The sequence below is a fragment of the Amaranthus tricolor genome, chromosome 1 (genome assembly GCF_026212465.1).
Source record: "Amaranthus tricolor cultivar Red isolate AtriRed21 chromosome 1, ASM2621246v1, whole genome shotgun sequence".
Lineage (NCBI taxonomy): Eukaryota > Viridiplantae > Streptophyta > Magnoliopsida > Caryophyllales > Amaranthaceae > Amaranthus > Amaranthus tricolor.
This window is the reverse complement of record NC_080047.1, coordinates 15,970,369-15,991,558: the sequence shown is the minus strand read 5'-3', so window position 1 is coordinate 15,991,558 and position 21,190 is coordinate 15,970,369. Positions and strand designations below refer to the sequence as shown.

The 21,190-nt window shown below is 33.5% G+C and overlaps 2 protein-coding genes across 2 annotated transcripts in view; one reads left to right on the top strand and one right to left on the bottom strand.

The window, feature by feature from the left end:
* LOC130805885 (uncharacterized) overlaps positions 1 to 10,820 on the top strand; it is a 28,823-nt gene extending 18,003 nt beyond the window's left edge. Inside the window, exons 16-19 of the mRNA XM_057670709.1 lie at positions 6,359 to 6,500; positions 6,587 to 6,616; positions 6,807 to 6,877; positions 9,658 to 10,820. Coding sequence (XP_057526692.1) covers positions 6,359 to 6,500; positions 6,587 to 6,616; positions 6,807 to 6,877; positions 9,658 to 10,462 — 1,048 coding nt within the window. The 3' untranslated portion in view covers positions 10,463 to 10,820. The remainder of the gene's footprint in view (positions 1 to 6,358; positions 6,501 to 6,586; positions 6,617 to 6,806; positions 6,878 to 9,657) is intronic.
* A 3,053-nt stretch (positions 10,821 to 13,873) lies between these two features.
* On the bottom strand, positions 13,874 to 17,901 carry LOC130805892 (double-stranded RNA-binding protein 2-like). The gene is made up of 3 exons (XM_057670721.1): positions 17,286 to 17,901; positions 15,152 to 15,371; positions 13,874 to 15,006 (listed from the first exon to the last, which is right to left on the bottom strand). The coding sequence occupies exons 1-3, from the start codon at positions 17,529 to 17,531 to the stop codon at positions 14,096 to 14,098; spliced, it is 1,377 nt and encodes a 458-aa protein (XP_057526704.1). The 5' UTR covers positions 17,532 to 17,901; the 3' UTR covers positions 13,874 to 14,095.
* Between the last annotated feature and the right edge of the window lie 3,289 nt (positions 17,902 to 21,190).

Below are 21,190 nucleotides of genomic sequence, written 5' to 3'. Positions count from 1 at the left end.
TGGAAGGGAACTAATAGATGATGTAGAGGGTTTATGGTTAACCTGAAATTTGAGAGGTTTCTACTTTTGAATGTTGTGGAGATGGGCTGGAATTCGGCTAAGGGAAAGTGTTTTAGGGTTTTTGTTTGAGATAGAAGAAAGAAGAATTACGGATAGAATAGCTGCTTGGGATTAATTCGATACAAAATTGCTTAATCAAAAATTAATGATCCAAATTTTCTTAGAACACAAGCAACCTTAGCTAACAGTTAATAGGATGGACGACTTAGGTCTACTCTCAATCATGGAAGAGTAATCGAAAGAGAAATGCAAGACAAACAACTCAAAAGGTTTTAGGGAATACTTTCACTTGTCATTTCAGTCGTCCAAAGTGGACTTATCTAATCTAACTTATTGAACTTTAAGACAAAACATGTAATAACAGAATTCAAGATTTAAACTACCTAGAATTAAGCCTAAACAATGGAATTTTAAAAGCTTTAATGTGAAACTAAAAAGTTGACTAAGTTTTGGCGCTAAGCTTCACATGTCCATCCTTCTGGTCTTGGATTGATTCAAATCTGTTCAAATCTTGCTTTAGAATAACTGTGCAACATTTCATGTTTTATGTTCACAATGTGACGGCATTTAAATCCTTGTTTTTCTCATGTTTTTTTGATTATTTTAAAAAAAAAGAGTGTTTTAAACCTTTGAGTCTGAATTTTGAATTCAGAAATTGGCCAAGTCAAATGAGGGTTTTCATGTATCATTGTCGCCTATCTTTGCTAATATTTTCATGCCTCTTGACTTGTTCAATTTGACTTTTGAAATTTGAACTCAAACTTGTATTTGAACTGAATTTCAACCATTTTGCGTGGAACAGTCGAATTTCTTCAAACCGTAGATGTTGAGGTCCTTTCTCGTTGGATCAATCTTACCCAGCCCTGGGAACTTGGACTTTCTGAATTTTTAATTCCTTCTTCAATCTTCAAGCGTGATTAGCATTCATTCTTAGCGCACTTTCTTCGCACCCCATCCTTTTCCACAGTCCCGATGGCCTATATTACAAGCTTTGAAAGATTTACTTAGCCAAAACATTCTAATTTACATTGTTTTTCATATGAATTAAAGAGCAACTGGAAAACAAAGACATTAAACCTTAGAACCAAACTATGATCAAATGAAGCCCTAGACAAAACTTTATCTAAGAGATCAATGATGAAAACATGCTTCTAAGCTAAGGATTAAACTTATTGAATTGAAACATGAATAAAAGTCGGACCAAAAAACCCTTATGTAAAGGAAACGACTTGATCCAAATTTCTACTATATTAAAGCAATCTCTTTAAATGGAAATCAAGAACAGTTACCTCTGAGTTCATATTGTATCTTGTAGCATTGACCTTAATTGCAACAACACAAGATGTGTAGGAATAACAGATCGGGATATCTATTACTTTGCAGTTCTTTCCTTGTCAACTTTATTAATTAGAAAATAAATATACTCATTCGCTAACTCGCCTTCATAGTTCATGCCTCCTCCTTCACAAGGATTTTCCCTCAAATTCACTAACTCGCCTTCATAGTTGCGACTCATTTCTTTTTCGAAGAGCTTAACTATAATAGTTGGGAAGCAAACTCTTAACAAAATAATATTCCCTTCATTCTTTTAAGATCTTCCACTTTGGGTTTTTCACACATATTAAGGAAGATAGAATCTTTGGGTTGTAGTGGGTATTATTTTAATTAAATAGTAATGTGAAGTAATGATTGTATTGGAAGTATGAGAGAGAAAATAATTATAAATTAAACTAAATAAAAAAACAATTTTGATTTTATTAATGAGGAGAGAGAACCTTACATTTTGGAGGGAAATTAACAAACTTTCCAAATTAGGAAAGTTTGGAGCTCCAACCAGCAGCAAAAATAAGGGAAACACATCCCTCCATACAAAAAAAAAACAAAACAGCCTTGTATTGGGCAATCTATGTTTACATGGATTAACATCAATTTTTCCTCTAATCTGAAATTACAAGCTTGTAATCTAAAAAAAATGACTTTACATATTCCTAATCACACTATATTAACAGTCCACAAAACAGTAAACCAAAATCAGCAACAAAGCCATTATTAATAGTCCACAAATTCTTCAAATATCTTCCAAAACAGTAGCCAAACAGTTTGTGAGATCATCACATCATTAGCCTTCAATGGCTTCAGGAAGTGAAGATGAGCAATAGGAGGCTTGGTACTTTGGATTGAATTCATACGTTCCAGAGTCCTGTTCTGAATTAGATGAAGAGCCACAGAATATAGAAGAAATAGAACCAAAGCAACAAAATCAGCCTAAGCCAAGACTCACCAATGAGCTAAGGCAACTTATTTTCCAAGAGATGTTGTCACTAAAAGTAAGTGACTCGCTTTCTCATGGTACATTCAAACGCATAACTCAAAAATACGGCTACACACATAGAACCATCAGAGATTTATGGAAACGAGCAATACAAACCAAGGAAGCAAACAAACCATACATTGTGGAATTCAAGTGAAAAAAATGTGGAAGAAAAAGAGTGGTCGTACCACCAAACATACTTGAGTCTAGACCCATTGGCAAACGCATTTGCATTAGAGATGTTGCAACATGTTTAGATTTGGCATCGTCAACGGTGTGGAGGTTGATAAAAAGAGGCGAGATAAAGACTCATTCAAATCCACTACACTCGGCTTTAACCGGTGCCAACAAAATAAGGAGGGTGGAGTGGATTTTGAGCCTTATCCAAGAAGACACCATTCAAAGACACCCGATTTACAAAGTAATGTACGATTATATTAACATTGACTAGAAGTGGTTTTATTTAACCAAGAAAACGCAAAGGGTTTATTTAGCACACAAAGAAAAGGTCCCACATAGGGCAGCGAAGTCATCAAAGTTCATACCTAAGGCCATGTTCTTAGGGGCCGTTGCTAGGCCTAGATGGAATCGTTTTGGCCAATGTACCTTTGATGAAAAAATTGGAATTTTCCCTTTTATCAATAGGGTGGAAGCACAAAGGGAATCAAAGAATCGACCAAGGGGGTCAATAGAAATTAAACCAACCGAATCAGTTAATCAAGTCTATAGGAGTATGCTTATACAACAATTGATTCCGGCTATACTAAGAAAATGGCCAAGTGAAGGACCTTCCATTATTTTTATTCAACAAGATAATGCAAGGGTTCATATCACAAACGATGATCCAATATGGCAACAACACAATAGGCAAGGGGGTTTAACTTTCATTCTTACTCAACAACCTCCAAATAGTCCGGATTGTAATATTCTAGACTTGGGTTTCTTTAGGAGTATACAATCACTTATGCATAAAAAGATGCCCAAAAACATGACAGAATTAATCACAGCGTTTGAGGATGCATTCGGAGAGTTACATCCGAAGACCTTAACTAATGTGTGGATCTCATTACAACACCATTTAAATGAGATTCTAAAGGTTAAGGGGTGTAATGTTACATACAACCACACTTTAGAAAGAAGGTTCAAGAAGACAATGGCAGTTTAAGGATTCAAGTGAGAATCCCAACACAATTGGTTAGAGAAGCTGTAGCTTTTCTTAACCAAACAGGGATCAGCAACAAACACAAGCATCAACAGAAAATGAGGATGCTGCACAAACAACAGAGATCATTCAAGAAGCTTATGATCAGGCAATTGCAGAAACTCAAGGATGACAAACATCAAAGCCCCTCGGTTTATTTTGTTCAAATCATCATTAAAATTGTGACTTTTAAAACTTAGGAGCAACAATTTGTCAATCACAACCCATATTAATGATTAGTGTGCATGTTTTTGATTAGTCACTTCATTATTTTACATAATTTCAGAAAAAAAAAAGCCCCCTGATTCTTCATAGAGGTTATGAAACCTCTCAGATTATAATTGTTCATCAACAAATGAAGTAACTGAACATGCTAAAAATCAAGTGATGGGTTTTGGTTTACCAAATGCTACTCAACCAAGTAAAGTAAATTTTTCAGAATTTAGAGGTTCAACAAATTGACATCACAGGAGCTTGTACACATAAAACTAGTAGCAAACATCAACCCATAAATCAGATTGGAAAAAAATTACCCATATACAGCAAACAACAACATAATACCAACAGTAAGAACCAAAAAAACCCCATAATATAAACCTAAACATAAATCAGAAGAACATCAACAGATGAACACAATATCAACAAAATTTCATCAAACATAAATTAAAGATCATCATAAGCCAGCAGGAAACAGCAACACATAAAACCAGCTCCAATATGTCAAATTTAAGTACAAAAAAAAAACAAACGGAAAATCAGAACAACCTTATAATCATCAGACACGTTTTTTAGGGTTCTATTTTTCTCTAGAAGCAATAACATCTTCAACAATTATTGGTGTTGATTCCTTTTCAACAGAAGGAGAAGTTGGTGGAGATTCATGAGACAAAGATGTGGCATCATCTTCAAGAGACTTGTGATATGCCTCAAGCTCTTTTTTTGACCACTTCAAAATTTTATTTGAGTAAGAATGAAAACGACTATGGAGGGAACAACACAACTCATCATAATCGCATAGACCATCATACAGATATGAAGGAATTGTAGTGTCACTCTTAGATTCGTTGTTTTCCATTGCAAAGACCTAAAGGTTCAAGAAGAAGGTAATGGCGGATTCCAGAACAGGGGGCATGCAATTTCGAAACTTTGCCAAAACAAACAAAATGAACTTCAAAATGTTGAGAATAAACAGATTTATATTTTAATGCAGTTAAAATGCACTAAAAATGAAGAACAAATAGGGGGATTGAGGCCATGAAAATGGTTTTGAAGAGGAAAGCGAAAATACCGTTCAAAAGGAGGAGGAAGAGTAGGAATTACTAGGGGTAATAATGAAAACCCCAACGCCCGAGACAATAAAAGAATCGGAAGATTAATCCGGGTACAAAAAAAGAAAAGGGGGGTTTTAAGGGGTAAAAGTGGGATAAAAACTTTCTAAAAATAGAAAGTATTTTAAAGTGGAAGAACTTATGAAACTATCCGTTACAGTAAGGCGAAAGAACTAAAAAGAACAGAGGGAGTAACTATTACTAGCCTTCACTATCTAGAAAAGTCTTGTGAAGTTTTCTCCAACCAAGAAGCGCTTGTATTTCTTGTCCTTATTTAAATTTTACAATGATTTATAAATAGGTTTTCAGGAATGTTGGTTTTGGAGTGTGTTTTAGTTATTTTGTTTCTATATCATTTTGGAGTAATGCATATTTTTTGGGTTTTTTGTTCTACAAAAGAAAAAAATTTGTATTTTCCTTTGTATGTTGGTGCTATTCATGATTTTAGATCCTTCATGTTTCACCCTTCTATACATCTGCCAAGGAAGTCCCAAATGGATTGCAATGTCACTCTTTCTTACGATGCTCAAAGTGGGGGCCGTCAGGCACGCAACCATCACAAATTGCAGAGTAGGCCTGCCTCATGCATATGTGCAACAGTCATTAGACTTTGCACCGAAACGTATGCATTAGTATATTAAGATTTCAGACAGGCATGTGACTTGATGTGACCTAGAGTTGGGTAAATTGGCCTCAACTTGATGATCAAGAATCAAAATACGTTTGTCAATTGTCATATGTCATCATCATTCATACGATAATTGGAAAAACAAATTTATTATTTAATATCAAAGTAAATACAAAGAAGCCTCTCTAGATATGGGTTGTTGATCTTCATTTTATGTTATATGTAGAAGTGTTGAAGAAAATTAGCAAACACCAAAGAATTGGTGGTTTGCAATTTTTCAGCAATTTTATTTTCACTTTGCCGTCGAAATTGTAGAGCACCTTGAGTTTATCAACTCATGGTTTTTCTTTTATCCTCCATCTTATAATCTCATCTCTATTTTATTATTTTTTTTTAATAACACCAAACATTTTAGTGATTGCTAACTTGCTTCTTAAAGAAGATTTGTAGTGCGAGTCTGGTGTCAACATCATCTTCTCTTTTCTTTTTCTATTATTCGCCATAGTGTTTGTTTATTTTAGGCAGTCATATGACCTTTTTGTACTAGGTTCTCTATTATACATCATAAGCAACTGAGTGTGACGTTTATGGAAATTATATTAAATGATTCCTCTGCTGCATCAATTTCTAGATGTTTGTATGATTTTCTATGATGAAAATGTTTGGAATATTATTGTTAGTTCTTGGAGCTTTGGTTACACTAATATTCTGTTAATGCTGGCTGTCCCGAAATGATTAGCAGTATTGTTCTTCCTTTCATCCTTAGGGGTTGTCGCAGATTCTTTTGATTATAGTTTACTCTGCTTCACCTATGCAATATTTTTATGTAGGCGTCCAACTGCATTACATGACAGAACGAGGGACAGTGATGATGAAGACCTTCATGATAGAGATTATGATGTTGCTGCTTTAGCCAATAACCTTAGTCAGGCTTTTAGACCTGATATATTTGGCAATGAAGGTTCTGAAGAGGTATAGCTCTGCTATGGATTATAATATGTGGGTTACAATCACCTTTTCTTTCCTTGATCAGTAAACTTTTTCCTTTACTGTTTCAGGATAATGGAGCTATTGATAGGGACGATGAGGTACTTACTATAACCTCATTTGCTTAAAATTTTCTTTTTCTAGAAAAAGTCGATTGGTTTTTTGTTGAGAAATACAAGACCGTTTAGAATGGAGTTACAGAATTAAAAAGTGTAGAATATATTTTCTTGAAATGATCTATTGTTATTTGTTAACTGGTTTTCATAGCTTTTGGATGATGTTGGATTTCAGGATGTCTACTTCGATGATGAATCTGCTGAAGTTGTTATATCTTCGTTACGACTTGGTGATGACCAAGGGAGGTATGTTTTATTCATACATACTGTTTAAACCTCATCAATCCTGGCGATTGTTCCATTACATTTATTGAAATCATTATAGTTTCCATGACTCTTGTAAGTGTTTGGTGTTAATGCTGTTTATAGTCTAACATATATGGGATTATTTTTCTCAACAGTGCCAAAGTATTAATCACAAAAAATAAGTCAGTTGCATGAACCAAAATAAATCAATGTGAGCTATCGTCGTTAAAGAAAGATCACACTATATTCGACCCTATCTAATGCTAATCTTCAACTTAGAAAATCAATTCCAATTATCGTCTACATCATAGTGAACAAACTAAGTCATATGTTTGTGTTGGCTGATTTAAAAGTTTTTACATTTACCAAAATGATACTGTATACATCATAATAGTCTAAAATAACTGCATTTTTTGATAAGTTTAATGCTTTGTCTTACTCTTTAATTTCACCTTTTTAGTTTAATGCTTCATTTCACATATAAACAATGAAACTTGTGTTTGGACAAGTTTTGTTATCTCATCTAGAAACCCAAAAAAACTTAGATGTATAGACTATTCAGTTGCTCTTCCACATATTCTTACTTTGGTTTGTACCTCCTTGTACATGTTCTGGACTATATGAATTCTTACGTGGCATACCTTTTGTTTTCATAACATACCGAAGTATTTTCCTTGGTGTTTTTTCATACATCTTCTTAAAATCAATAAATATCATGTGTGCAATAGATAGATGACTTCCATATGTCTGGGCATAAAACCATTTAGGTTTTTGAAAATGCTTGTGCATCTTTTGAGGTAGTTTACTAATACACTCTTCCTTATTTTCATGGTTTGGCCCAGGAGCTTTATTATGTGGTAGTTATAACAAATCTACACATTCCCATTGTTTATGTAGACATGTTCCAATGTAATTATAATATACTTCAAGGTTTTAATTCATTTTAAATGACTTTCACAAAATTTCTAGTAGTACAATTTCATCCAGTAGTGTATATTTAGTGATAGGAATGTTGAATATAGTTCAAATATGGGCAATTATTTGGCCTTTTTGCACCCAAGGTTTTATATTTTAGTTATAAATAAATTACCATAATCCTTCTTTAGAGGTGATTGGGGTTTGGTTAGGGCCTATATTTTGAGTATGCTTTGGTTCATGAATAGCTATATAAGAATGCCATTTGCTTTATAATTCATGTACCAAAGCATACCACTATTTACCTCTTAAGTTTTTGATTTTGCATTCTTGTCCTTGTACTTGCATTGGAAAATCCCAATACTTATTTAATATCCAGTAAAGCAACACGTATAGAGATATGGTTTATACAAAGGATGTAGTGCTGTTGAATTTTGTGGGTTTGCATTTATTACTTGAATTTTCTCGTTAGAGATGACAATTTGTTTATCTAATATACAATGGCTCTTGAAATCACGTGCGCTTCTTATTGATGTGAAGTTGAAAATGATGTTTACTAGAAAAGGCCAATTGAAAACAACCTCTTGATTGTTGTAAGGATAAGGTTGCGTACATCTCATGCCCCTCCAAAAATTCCTACCTAGGTGGGAGCCATCTAATTTTGTTGGGGTAGTGGATTGTTGTAAACTAAAATTTGCTTTATTTACCCTTTTACATAGGCGGACCTAGTACTAAGCATGGAGTTACATTTGCAACCTCATTAAAAAAGATCTTCGCATGTCTTGAACGCATCACCCTAGTTACTGCTATGTTATTCTCTAACCCCAAGCTATTAAAGCATCTTTGATGTATGTTGTGTTATTTAAGTTTAATCTAACTTGAACTTGCATGAATGAATTCCCTTATCTTTCTCATTTATTTCATTTGTTAACAATTCATTGTCCTGCAACTTTCCCCATTATGTGACCCATCACACCGTAATTTGTCATGTTTCTTTCATCATCGTGCTTTGTATGCTTTTATCCCTCTTCTACACGTCCTCGCCTTGCTTAATCCAATTATGAATGTAAATTGCTTTGTAATTTCAACTTTATTGAATTTCAATTTGAGTATAATTTGAGCGTATGTATGAAACTATAACTCGAATTGGTTTTATTGTTTCAATTTGATTGATTTAATGAATGAAATTTGGTTGTTACCTTTTATTTCTTGAATTTGTTTTTTTTTGTTATGAATAGGTTTTTGAAAAGGAAAATGCCAATTGTTGTGTTATATGAAGTCGAAAGAGGCCTATACAATCATTGTCTTTTTAGATAAGCCTTGTAAAACCATATGTAATTAGTCCTGTGCAACCCCAATGTTCAAGTTCTTGATCTGCCCATGCACTCACATATTTGAAAATTGTTATAATGGAATTTCTTGCAAGCTATGTTGGTCTCTTTTTTATATGTTCAAGTGTTTTGATGGGTTATTTTATATATAATTTCGTGTTTTTTGTTTGAAATTAATTGTGAAGTGTCATATCCAAGTTGGAGTATAAAGTATCCAGCAGAAACATTATGCAGATGGCAACGTATATTTTGATCTGTATGTATCGCTACATCAGGATCCTTTTTGTGAAAATTTTTTGAATGTCTTAATTTTTTTATTTGACAATGATGCGTAAAATCTGGATTCTCAATTTGATTCAAAGGCCTTGAGCTGGTTGTAAATTTGTAGTGATGAAAGTAATGACTCATGGACTTACATTAAAAGAAATAGAGCTTGTGAGTTGATTATTTTGTAGTGATACCATTTTTTGGCATCTAATGTTCTACTTTGGTATATCTTTAACTGTTTCCATTATTTATGTTTGTCTGCTGCAGTTTGTTTACAAATTCAAATTGGTTTACATTCAAAGGCGAGAGAGCTGACAGCACCCCGGTTAGTACTTCTCTATCTGACGCCATGGAAGATATCAATTTGAACAGAGCTGTAAATGGAGGAAACAGCAGCAGTGACGATGAGGTGGTTGTTGGTGAGGATGAAGTGTTGACTGAAGCTAAAGACTCCAGTAGTGCTCCATCCAGTTCTGAACATAATCATGTGAATGAATTAGGTTCAAACTTGGCTGATAGCGAAGAGTGTAAGAATGACAAGATGGACCTTTCCTTTGAGACAGAGCCCTTGGGATTCAGTTCTCCTGATAGTAAAGATCTATTTGGCGAAGCGCCGCCTGTATCAGACTGGGTGAACTGGGGTGAAGCCTCAGGATTGGTTGTTGAGGGATCAAGTACTAACCCATTTGTTGATGATGACCAATCTGTTGATCATTCAAACGCAAACGAGGTAACAACATTTAACAGTTCTGTTAATAGGGAGTTTACACTACCGAATGGCAGTTCAAGAAATGATGATCAGTCACTTAATAGTGATATAAGCGAAAAACCTTCTGCTGCTCCATCATTGTTTGAAGAGGATGTTGAGTTTGTTGGTGTTGAACCTGAGGGTACTGAGAAAGCAATGGAACAGGCACTCAAGGAAGGAATAGTTGGTGAAGCAGGGCCTTTAAAGAAAAATGTTGTACCACCAAATGCACCGGAGGAGAAGTCAGATGATGGTGCACCAGGGACCGAATTCAATGATGCAAATTATTGGAGGGTTGAGCCCGAGGTTTCTGTTCTTGAGTGAGGCTTAGCTGATACATCAAGCATATGATGTTTAAGTTGATTTTTAGATTTGGTGATCCCCTTTCTAAATTGGCGAATGCAAGTAAGCCAAACCTATGTACAGTATGTCTTTGGCTTTTCTTTGTGGAGGATCAAATAATAATTTATCCACTGGTTTTTGTTCTTTAGTCTTACATGTTCTGTCTATTATTCGAGCAGTGTTGATGCTTCGGCATATTTGGTTCCTTTACCTTCATATCTTTCCTTTTCGAGTTAAGCAATTCTGTCTAGGAGTCGAATTCCCATTATGAGATAAACAGTTCAGACGAAATTGTAGTTTACCATATAGTCTGTTATTTGTACATTTTCTTCTGTTCAAATTTTCTGTCAGTTTTGCAGGGCAGGTTTGCTGATTTGTGTATCATTTTTTTTACTTTAGCCAATTGAAATGCATTCAGGGGTGTTTTGCAGCTCCAATCTATGCCTCAATGGACTACGGTTAGTTAAATCACTCGCACCTTTCTGTATTTTGATTTCCTGTGATTTTAAACTTCATTTGTATACATTTGCATCTGAAATCCAAAGATGGACTGTCTTTCATCTCTATCCTTCATTTATGCTGTCACATATTTAAGGCATGCAAGCTGAAAGGTATTACTTTTGTTTCCTGATATAATAGGCTTTGGCATTGTTGTTACATAATGTACTTTTTGTCTCATGAATTTTGCAATATTTTCCTTTTTAGTACGTTTTTATTTTTGATCATCTTTCACACATTTTTCAGTCTATTTACATATTTTATCCGCTTCCCTATAAAGTATACCTTTTTATTTTGTTCTCCCTTTCATTGATTTGCATACTTGTAAAATCCATGGTACTGAATGAGCAGGCAAGTCTTGGTCATTTGTTTTGTGTTGATGACAGCAACAGCTTTTCAAGGCTGCTGTTTGAGCACCTAACCAAGGATTAATTTTGTTTTGCAATTTACAAATCTAAAAGTTTAAGTAGGCCTGATTTGAGTCTGATGAAATCCATTCATGTGTAACTGAGGCTTTAAAATTTTTTATTTATTATTTTAATTAATGGATTATAAGGTTTTCCAGAGCTAAATTTGTTTACACTACATTTTTTCTTTCTTGACGATACCATCATCAGTGGAGTTCATTGAACAATTTATACAAGGATTACACTTAGAATAGAGAGAGAAAAGAAGGGTAGTGCAATCTCCTATTTATAATAGGAGCCATAATACAAAGGATTAAAATGAGTCCATAATCAATCGCAATCACAGCCGCAAGAAACAAGTCGTTTGAGCGTGAATCACCAGGTTTTCTAGCTTTTAATAAATATCAGTTGCAAGTATGAGATCGTCTCCACAAGAAGCTACATGTGGTTGAAATTATCCTAGTGTTCGTGATGAATAAGGGGGTTTGGTTGAGGGATGAGGTCGGTCTAACAAAAACCATAATGATAAGACTCGATGCGGGACAACTAGGACTTCAGGGCAATTCATCTCGCATGTTAATAGGCTAATGATTGGTAGCAATAAGGCATTAGTTTAAATACAAATGATAATAAAAAAAAAGAGATGGGTCTTCGCTTCTATGCTTAGTATCACTTAGGAGATAGTAATAGAGTGCTATGACTTCTAAGCCATCACTATACTCTAACCATCCACACAACTTATATTTAACCCTAATGACTTATGATTGATGTTATAACAATGGTGGTGAATAATTATCCTTTACTCAATCTTCTTGATCAAGTGGAGAATCTAAAGAACCATGGCCTTTAAGTGGCATGCTCATTGAGAGAGTTCTCACCAACTATATTTATGATAAATGATATAAAGTTATTTTCCAAGGATTCCTAAGAGAGTCTCAAATTCTAATCATTGACCATTAATTCTCATTTTAAGGTCCAACTACAATATCGCACCACCGCTGAAAGTATATATATTATATATATATATATATATATATATACATATATATATATACATATACATATATATATATATATATATATATATATATATATTAAGACGAATCTAATAAAATTTCATTTGAAAGTATTTTAAATTTTATATATCTATAAAAAATGTATATGTATATATATATATATACACATATACATATATATATATATATATATATATATATATATATATATATTAAGACGAATCTAATAAAATTTCATTTGAAAGTATTTTAAATTTTATATATCTATAAAAAATCATATTTAAAAATTTTTCTCTCATAAAATACTTTAAAGGCAACCTTCAAAATAAAACGAGGGAAGAGGGGATATTTGTCAACTTGTTTCATTACGTTTAAACTTCCCCAAAGTCACAGCATAATTATCCCATTTATGTAGTAGAGAGGATAAGAATTGTGTTTTGTAAGAGGGCAAATTATTCATGAAAATTCAAGGGGGACAAGAAGGAACATAATTCATAACCCCATAAAGTAAACAATTACTCTAATTATTATCATGTATAAACCTTCTAAAAGTAAAAAGTGAGACTCTTGTTCTAAGCATTAATCATCTACTAAATGCCCTAAAAAAAGGTGGGAATCAATAATTCCTTTTAGCTTTTCTTTATAGAGCCAAGCATAAACTTGCAAAATGAGTGTGAGTGAGGCATCCACTATCAAAAAGAGGGAGCATTTTACGCCAACATCATTAGAGTACCTCAATAACAACTAAGGCCAAAACTAAAATGCATAAGGGAGATTGATATAGGATTCTACTCCTTCCATTCATTTCCTTATTATTTTTCATTTTGAATAGTCCTTAATCTTATTTTGCTTTATTATTTTTATTTTTGGATAATGACCCACAACTTTCTATTAATCTTATCCATATACTGTACAACAAGTTTTGTAAAAACCGTCTCTCTGGTAAACAAGCCTCTCACAAGCGGCCCAATAGATTAACAAATAATAAAACTCATCACTTGTTGCACATTTTTATATTATATGAACACGCGATCATTATATGTGAAGTAGGTGATTATAGTGTGTATAGTAAGTGTTTATGGTATATATAGTAGCTGTTTATGGTGTGTCAAGTAGGTGTTTATCTTTTTTCAAACACCTACTTCTTACATCATAAATACTTGATTCACATAACATAAATACTTAATTTACGGTATTCTAGTAAGTGTTTATAAATGAGTGGACCAGGTCGAACACCAAAATGTACACCTCCATAGAATAATAATACAATGAGTGGACGAGGAAGTATATCGCAGATCTTAGGTAAACCTCTTTTTCATTCACCAACACTATGATGTGCTTATAAATGATGAATAAACTTCAATTACCAGAATCATCTGGTAATTTGGTTGTTGGTTAAAGGGCTCAGAAGATCAATGGCAGCAAAACATGCTCAAGAAACTATTATGAGCTGACCACAAGATCATAAAAGCTTCGAAAAAGACTTTAACAATAAGTTACTAACAAATATACTGGTTTAAAGAGATATAACTGTAGGGGAACATCGATAATATGGCAACTCAAATACAAGAGAAAAACTAAATAGGGGGAAGGTTGGACATTCATACAAGATGGCTTAGGACAACAGAGGATCAAAACCATACTCTCCTTGATGAAATACTCCTAGAGATCTACATTCTTCCTTGCAAGTAATTTCAGAGTTTGAGCTCCTCCAATTTCTTTACAGCTTCTGAATCTCGATTTCCTTCGTCTGTCACATTCTTATCAGGCTCTTTTAGCTCGATAGATCGTATATCATCTTTTTCAGATGGTGGCATCGAGAAAACAGGTACAGCTTGTCGAATGCAGACAGATGGTGCAGTTCGAACAGGGGGAACCCGTGTCATAGAAGGGCCCGCAAAGGGAAGGGAAAAGGGCTTAACATTCACCTCAGAATTTTGAGATTCTTCAGATTCCTTGCTAGTTGGATCCTGTATTTGTTTTACTTTATCTGAAACTTTATCTGGCTCCTCGAGTGTTGCAGTTGCTGAGTCATCCCTTTTAACTGGTGGGGCAGAGAAAACAGGAACGCTTTTCCTGATACATACCTGTGGTGCAACCTTCACAGGTGGTGCTGTCCTCATTACTGGAGGAGCAGCAGCTGCTGCTCTGGGTACGGGTGGAGCAGAGTAGCATGGCACAGAATTCCTAATAGTCACGGGGGGTGCCATACCATGGCAAGATCCACGCACATGCCGCAATGGAATGTATAGAGGGGCACTCACTCCAGGAAATCTCGGAGACTGACTTGTTTGGGAATCTTGAACCTGGGATTTGGTTGATAGAGCAAGATCAGACATTGCAGATGAAAAGGGCCGTATTCGAGGTGGCATCTTTTTTGGACAGATAAAAGGAAGGATTTTGGATGCCTTTACAGGAGGACGTTGGGGGCTCGAAGGTCTTGGATTCTGGACCGGAAATGTCTGTGGGAACGGCAATGGTTTTGTTGATGCGGATATCTTCATCTCTCTCAATCGATAATTTAACAATGCTCGGGCTATCGTCACCTGCTCAAGCTCGTCTGTGTTCTCTTGCTCAACAGATGAACTCCCTGATTGTTGCGCCACTGTTCAGAAATAACATTATATAAATACTCCACGTCCAATTGAAGCAACCTCTCCAAAGTTCAAATACATAGGCCACTTTATATGTTTAGTCTAAAAGGAGTTGTGTTAAATCTCGTAACACCATAAATTTTTCTAAACACTTACATTGTTTTAGAGATTGCCAAGCTGCCAAAGCTGCATTTTTCTCTGCCTGTTTTTTATTTTTAGCTGGGTCACCTGTGAATATGATACCCGCTAGTTCTACTTTACCAGTAAAAACGGGTTGGTGCCCTAGGCCTGACCTGTAAATTGTGTAATGTGGCAAAGGGGCGCCAACTCTTTGTGAAATCTCTTGCAAAAGGTTTTTGTAAACCCCCGTCTCATCCTAAAATAAAAAGAACAATTAGCATATCAATCAGTAACAATTTCCAAAGATGTTTACAAATAACAAAAAAAAAACTTGAGCTGATATTAATCCAACGAATGAGAAGTTTGAATTAGCTAAATGCACATGGAGGTGAGAAAAAGCAAAAGATATCAGAGCAGTGATAGGCCGATAGCACAATCAATCAGCACGAAAAACACGATTGGAAATGTGTGCTTCCTGTTGCTTTTATATCAACAAGCATTCTAAAATGATACCTTGAAGGTAAAATAAATACTTCATGTTTTAAATTGTTAGCTATCTTAATGCTGTTTAAGAACATCAGATGATATTTATGGCTAAACAAAGAGATGGCTCGAGGTTTCAAAATAGACTCGATGACCTGATATTTACCCGATCTTGTAACAGAACCGACTTGACCCGATTTCAAAATGAATTTAAAATTATATAAAAATCAATGTAGACACAAACCCCAATTTTTCAAGTGCAAATTGCCAAATAATCTACAGCTCTAACATTTTATGCTGGCACATTGACATAAGACAATTTGTTGAAGAAGAAAGAATTGACTTCAATCCGTAAACAATCCAACAAATGGCAATAATCTAGCAGACAACAAGCTGCCAGTGAGGCATAAGGCACTATGCCTAAAGGGCATGTAGATAGACCTTCCCAGCTACATTGATCCACAAGGAATTACAGGAAAGAAAAGAGCAGCTTCAACTTCACCAACTATCGGCAAGGAGCGAACAACATGAGGAATCTGTTCATTTAGTCCTTTAAAATCTAAAGAGTTACTAGTACTACCCAAAAATGCTGGTTCATATTTTTGTGTCTAAGAATGAGAACTTCAAGCCATTCATTATTTCACATCCTAGCATCCTTGAAATGTAAATGCAACACTTTTCAGACACCAACGGCTTTAAAATCAAATTTTAGCATTGAAGAATTGCTTTTGATAGATATATTTCAGTTCAAGAGCAATTAAAACACAGTTCCTCACATTATGATAACTTATAAGTGAGTCAACAGTAGACAATTTCACATTAGCTACATTAAGTTAACCTATTACATTCCACCATAACTTAAATACTAAATGCCTTTTAACTTTTCAAGCAATGAGCTACTCCTACTGTGCTACTGTTTTGTAATTAGATGATAACAGCGTGTCCAAAATCAGTTGGTTCAATCAAACCATTCGATAAGATCATCCGGTCAAATCAGTCAATCCAATCAGCTTCCAACAATTATCTATTAGCCGTTAGCCAAAGAACCCTATATGTGGAACAAAATCAAGCAAAAGTTGTCCATTCAGGGTACTAAAATGTTCGCACCCCATCCAAATGTAGTTTGGCAAATTTAAAATCTATCTTTTCATATCTGATTAGCACAACAAAGGAAAGGGAAAAGATAATTACAATAAGTGCCTGAGTATTTTTAAGATCAACACATAAAAAAGCACATTGTTTTAGGAAACTACTACTACTACTACTACTACTAATAATAATAATAATAATATTCTCTCCATATGTGTAGTTATAAATAATATGAATTAAACAAAAAATTGATAAGAATTTAAAAAGTGCTACCACTACATGTGGAATTTCCCATTAAAAAAACATAGCTTAATTAGCAGAAATTCATTTGTCTTCTGCAGCATCTCTGACTTAAATAAAAAATCTATACAAACCCAGCATATTTAATCATGAAATAAATACAGAGTTGAAGAACATTATCATTAAATTTTATTTATTTCCCTTTTTCTATCCATACCAATTTGGAATTATCCCTAAATTAAAGCAGTCAGGCAGAAAAGAAAACCCTTGAACAATCAACAAAAATAAGCCAGTAACACAAATCAAAAGGAAAAACAAAAGACAAAGCTGAGATATCAAGAAAGAAAGAGAAACAAACCAAAATGCGAGCGGCAAGAGAGTGAGAAGGGCCGCGAGAGGAGAGAGAATTAAGAGCAACTTCGGCAGCAGCATGTTCAGCTTGACGAAGAGTAGAACAATAATGAGGAGACTCAAAAGATTCACCATTAAAGTTAACAATAGCTTTAAACTTTGGAGCATGATCTGGACCTTCTCTTATACAAGTATATGAAGGTAAATTAAAGCAGCTTCTTTGTGCCAGCTCTTGAAGCTGGTTCTTATACATTATCTTTTACTTAATTGTCTTCCAATTCTACTCTTTACCCCACTTCCTCCTCCTCCTCCTCCACCTCCTTCTTCTTCTTCTCCTTCTACTTCTTCTTCTTCTTCTTGGAGGGGAGTGTCGGTAGCAAAACCGAGGTGGGAAAAAGGAGAGGCAATGGAAGAGATCAAAAATGGTTTTAGGGTTTTGAGGATTGAAATTGGAAGGAAGGAAGGAAGAAAGGAAGAGAGAAGAAGGTGGAGGAGTTGGGTGGAGGTGGGAAGGGGGAAGAATTGAAAAAAAAGGAGGTTTGTTGGGTAGTGAAGTGGTGGTGTGTGGGGTTATGCTTATGCCTTTGGGAGATTGATGACTGATGACCGATGACTGATGACTTATGACTTGGTATGAGAGAGTTATTAGGGCGACTTGGGAGATCGATTCCAATTCATTCATTTTTAGTCCGTTTACTATTTGTGAAAAAAAAAAAAAAAAAAAAAAAGAAACTCATTTTTTTAATTTGTGTCACCACTTATTTTTAAATAAAATTATCATAATGTCTCTAAAAATATTTTTAATTATAAAATCAATTATTATTATTATTAAATTAAATTATTTATAATAATTAAATTAAAATAAAAAATATTAATTTTAAAAAAAAAACAATTTTTAAAATTAAAAAATAAATATAGTCACACGTTTTGTGCTGAAAGTTAATACATGTTCACTCTTTTGTCCATAACTTTTATAGGAAAATCACGTTAATGCAATGTTTGCGGCATTAAAACCTAGACTTCAAGACCTTTCCAATGATATATTATATGTCCGATTACGATAATCGAGCGAGAAATGACGATCGTTTAAAGTTTGTTTGTATTGACATTTGATACTTGTTCAATAATTTGGCTATAACGTTTTGTATAAAAATCATATTAATGCAAGATTTGCTGCATCAAGAGCTTTTCAACAATATATTATATGTCCGATTCCGATAACCGAGCGAGAAATGACGACTGTTTAAAGTTTGCAGTGATTTTTGGTACATCCAATTGCGTAAAACACGCAATCGGACCACGGTAAAGTCACGTAAAACATGCGACTCCACCGCGGTCCGGTCGCATGCTTTACGAGACTCAATTGCGATCCTTTCACGTGTTTTATGCGACTGTACGGCTGTACTGATGTCCGGCCGCATGTGTTTACGTGACTGAATGTATTAAAAATCATTGCAAACTTTAAACAGCCATTATTTCTCACTCAATTATCAGAATTGGGCATATAATGTATCATTGGAAAACTCTTGAAGTCTAGTTTCTAATGTCGTAAACCTTGCATTAATGCATTTTTTTGTTAAAAGTTATTGCCAAAAGATTGAACACGTATCATATTTTAGCACAAGCAAACTTTAAAAGATCGTCATTTCTCGCTCGGTTATCGGAATTGGGCGTATAATATATCATTAGAAAGATCTTGAAGTCTACGTTCTAATGCCATAAACATTGTATTAATTTTATTTTCCTATCAAAAGTTATGTCCAAAAGAGTGAACATGTATCAAATTTTAACACAAGCAACTTTTTTTTTGAAATTAACAATCGTTATCGATGATTACTGAATTATTTTGGTGATTATTTTCATTTGCAATAGTGTTTTGATATTTAATTTTAGTTTGGTGAGCGTTTTTAGAGAGATGTTAGAGAAATAAAGTTATGAAAAGTCATTAAGGACAAACATGAAAATTCATTATATAAAGGGTGGCGACACAATAAAAAAGGTGGCGACTTATGATAATGCCAAAAAAAATTGTAGGCTATAATATATTTCCTCCTATCCAATGTTAATGTCTCCTTTGCTTCTGGATATTATTCACATTTCACTTTTAATTTGTATTTAAATTTTAATTTATAAGTTTAAATATGGTCAACTGAGATCTTATTTGATTCATCTCGATATGAAGGATTTTTTATAATGCCGAATATCAGGGTTTAAAATTCTTCCTTGTTTTGGCTTTTTTTTTAATTGCATTTTTTACACATAAATATTTATACTCACTTTACTTTTTTTAAAATCATGTTTATTTTTAAAGTTTGAAAACAACTCATTTTTAGGAATATGGTTGAATTTTCAAAAGTTCAAATTAATTTACAATAAATTAGTTATGTAATTCAGTTATAGTTGAAAGTTGTATATATTAGTTAATTCAACAACCTAAATAATTTTATTTTAAAAAAAGATATATATTTCTAAAATAAAAAAATAATAATAGTTGGAAAACCGAATATCTAATTTTGCCAATGCTCCCATCTGAATTTGTATCCAATTTAAAAAACGAATTTCCAATCCGAATTATCTAACTCAAAAATTGGATAAATCATCCGATTTTTAAAATCGAATATCAAATATCTCAGAATGGACATTTTTGAATACCCCTAATACCACTAATTGGTTGAAAAGTCTATATGGACAATAATACTTTCTACATATAGATTTTGTAACACCCGAATTTCCTCCCTTCCTTTACGATTCTGATTTCGTTTATGGGGTTGAAAATTCAGGGGTGCTAAATTCGGGTGTGCTACAGATCTTTACATAAAAAATATAAGTGAAGAAAAATTAAAATTAGGAGACAAAATAGAAAACAAAAAGAATTTGATATGAATCAAAACAAATAATTAGCCTCATTTGTAGAGAATCATATCAATCTTTTATGCAACCGTCTCATCATTAGATATGAGACGAGCCTATACAAACAATCTAAATTATGTATCTTCTTACAAAAATATTATTTAATTAAATTTTCTTTCTTATTATTTTTAATTGATGGCTCAGCCCATTAATAAGAGGTCTCACCATGAGATCGCCTCAAATAAGCATTAGTATTCCTCCTAACTTTAACAAATATTTTTTAATCATTGTGGTATTAATATTTTTTTACTAATTTATTTTAATACGTTTTAATGCTTATGAGCCACACTTTTTCTTTATTACCTTTAGTATTCATAAACTAATAAATTCACCATCTAAAATATTCAAATTTTTTTATTTTGTAAATATTTATTGTGAAAACATTAATTGGACACGGAAAGATTATAACATACTCCTATGAAGTAATTGTTACCAAATGAAGTATGTATCTCAAGATAAAAGTAAAAAGATGATAATCTATGGATCACAAAAATGCTAGAAATTTTAATGATGAAGGATACACAAACGAATGATGATTGGAAACAACAAAGTCAAATGTGGGTGTATGGTATTTAAGTTACTTTCTATGTGATCGGGTTTTACAATCTCGCACTAAAATTCTATTGGATTCGTTTTAACTGTCTCTATTTATTGACTGTACGTTCAATTTTTTAAAATCTAGCGGATTTGGTTTAAAAAAAAATAAATGGGATTAGGTTTGAATTTATGGTCTTCAGACTCAGACTCGACTCACACCCTTCTTTGAAACCTGTTTAAGATCCAAACTCTCAAATTAATTTCAGACGCGTTAGACTTGCTTCAGACCCGACCTATTATATAACCCAAACTTATTTTAAACCATTTTTTAATTTACTTGGACTCAATTTACATTTATATAGAACACATAGACTAATTTTATAACTAATAAAGCCTTTAAAATGTAAAGTTTTAGTAGGAATAAGTAAATTAAGATACATTTAGGACTCTAAATCCATCAGACCC

Bases quoted from the DNA above. Each gene is read 5' to 3' on its own strand.
- LOC130805892 (XM_057670721.1), bottom strand. From the start codon at position 17,531: ATGTATAAGAACCAGCTTCAAGAGCTGGCACAAAGAAGCTGCTTTAAT. The intron at 15,372-17,285 runs GTTTGTTTCTCT...TTTTTATTTTAG, and splicing joins CTCTTGCCGCTCGCATTTTG to GATGAGACGGGGGTTTACAA. The intron at 15,007-15,151 runs GTAAGTGTTTAG...ATTTCTGAACAG, and splicing joins TTGGCAATCTCTAAAACAAT to TGGCGCAACAATCAGGGAGT.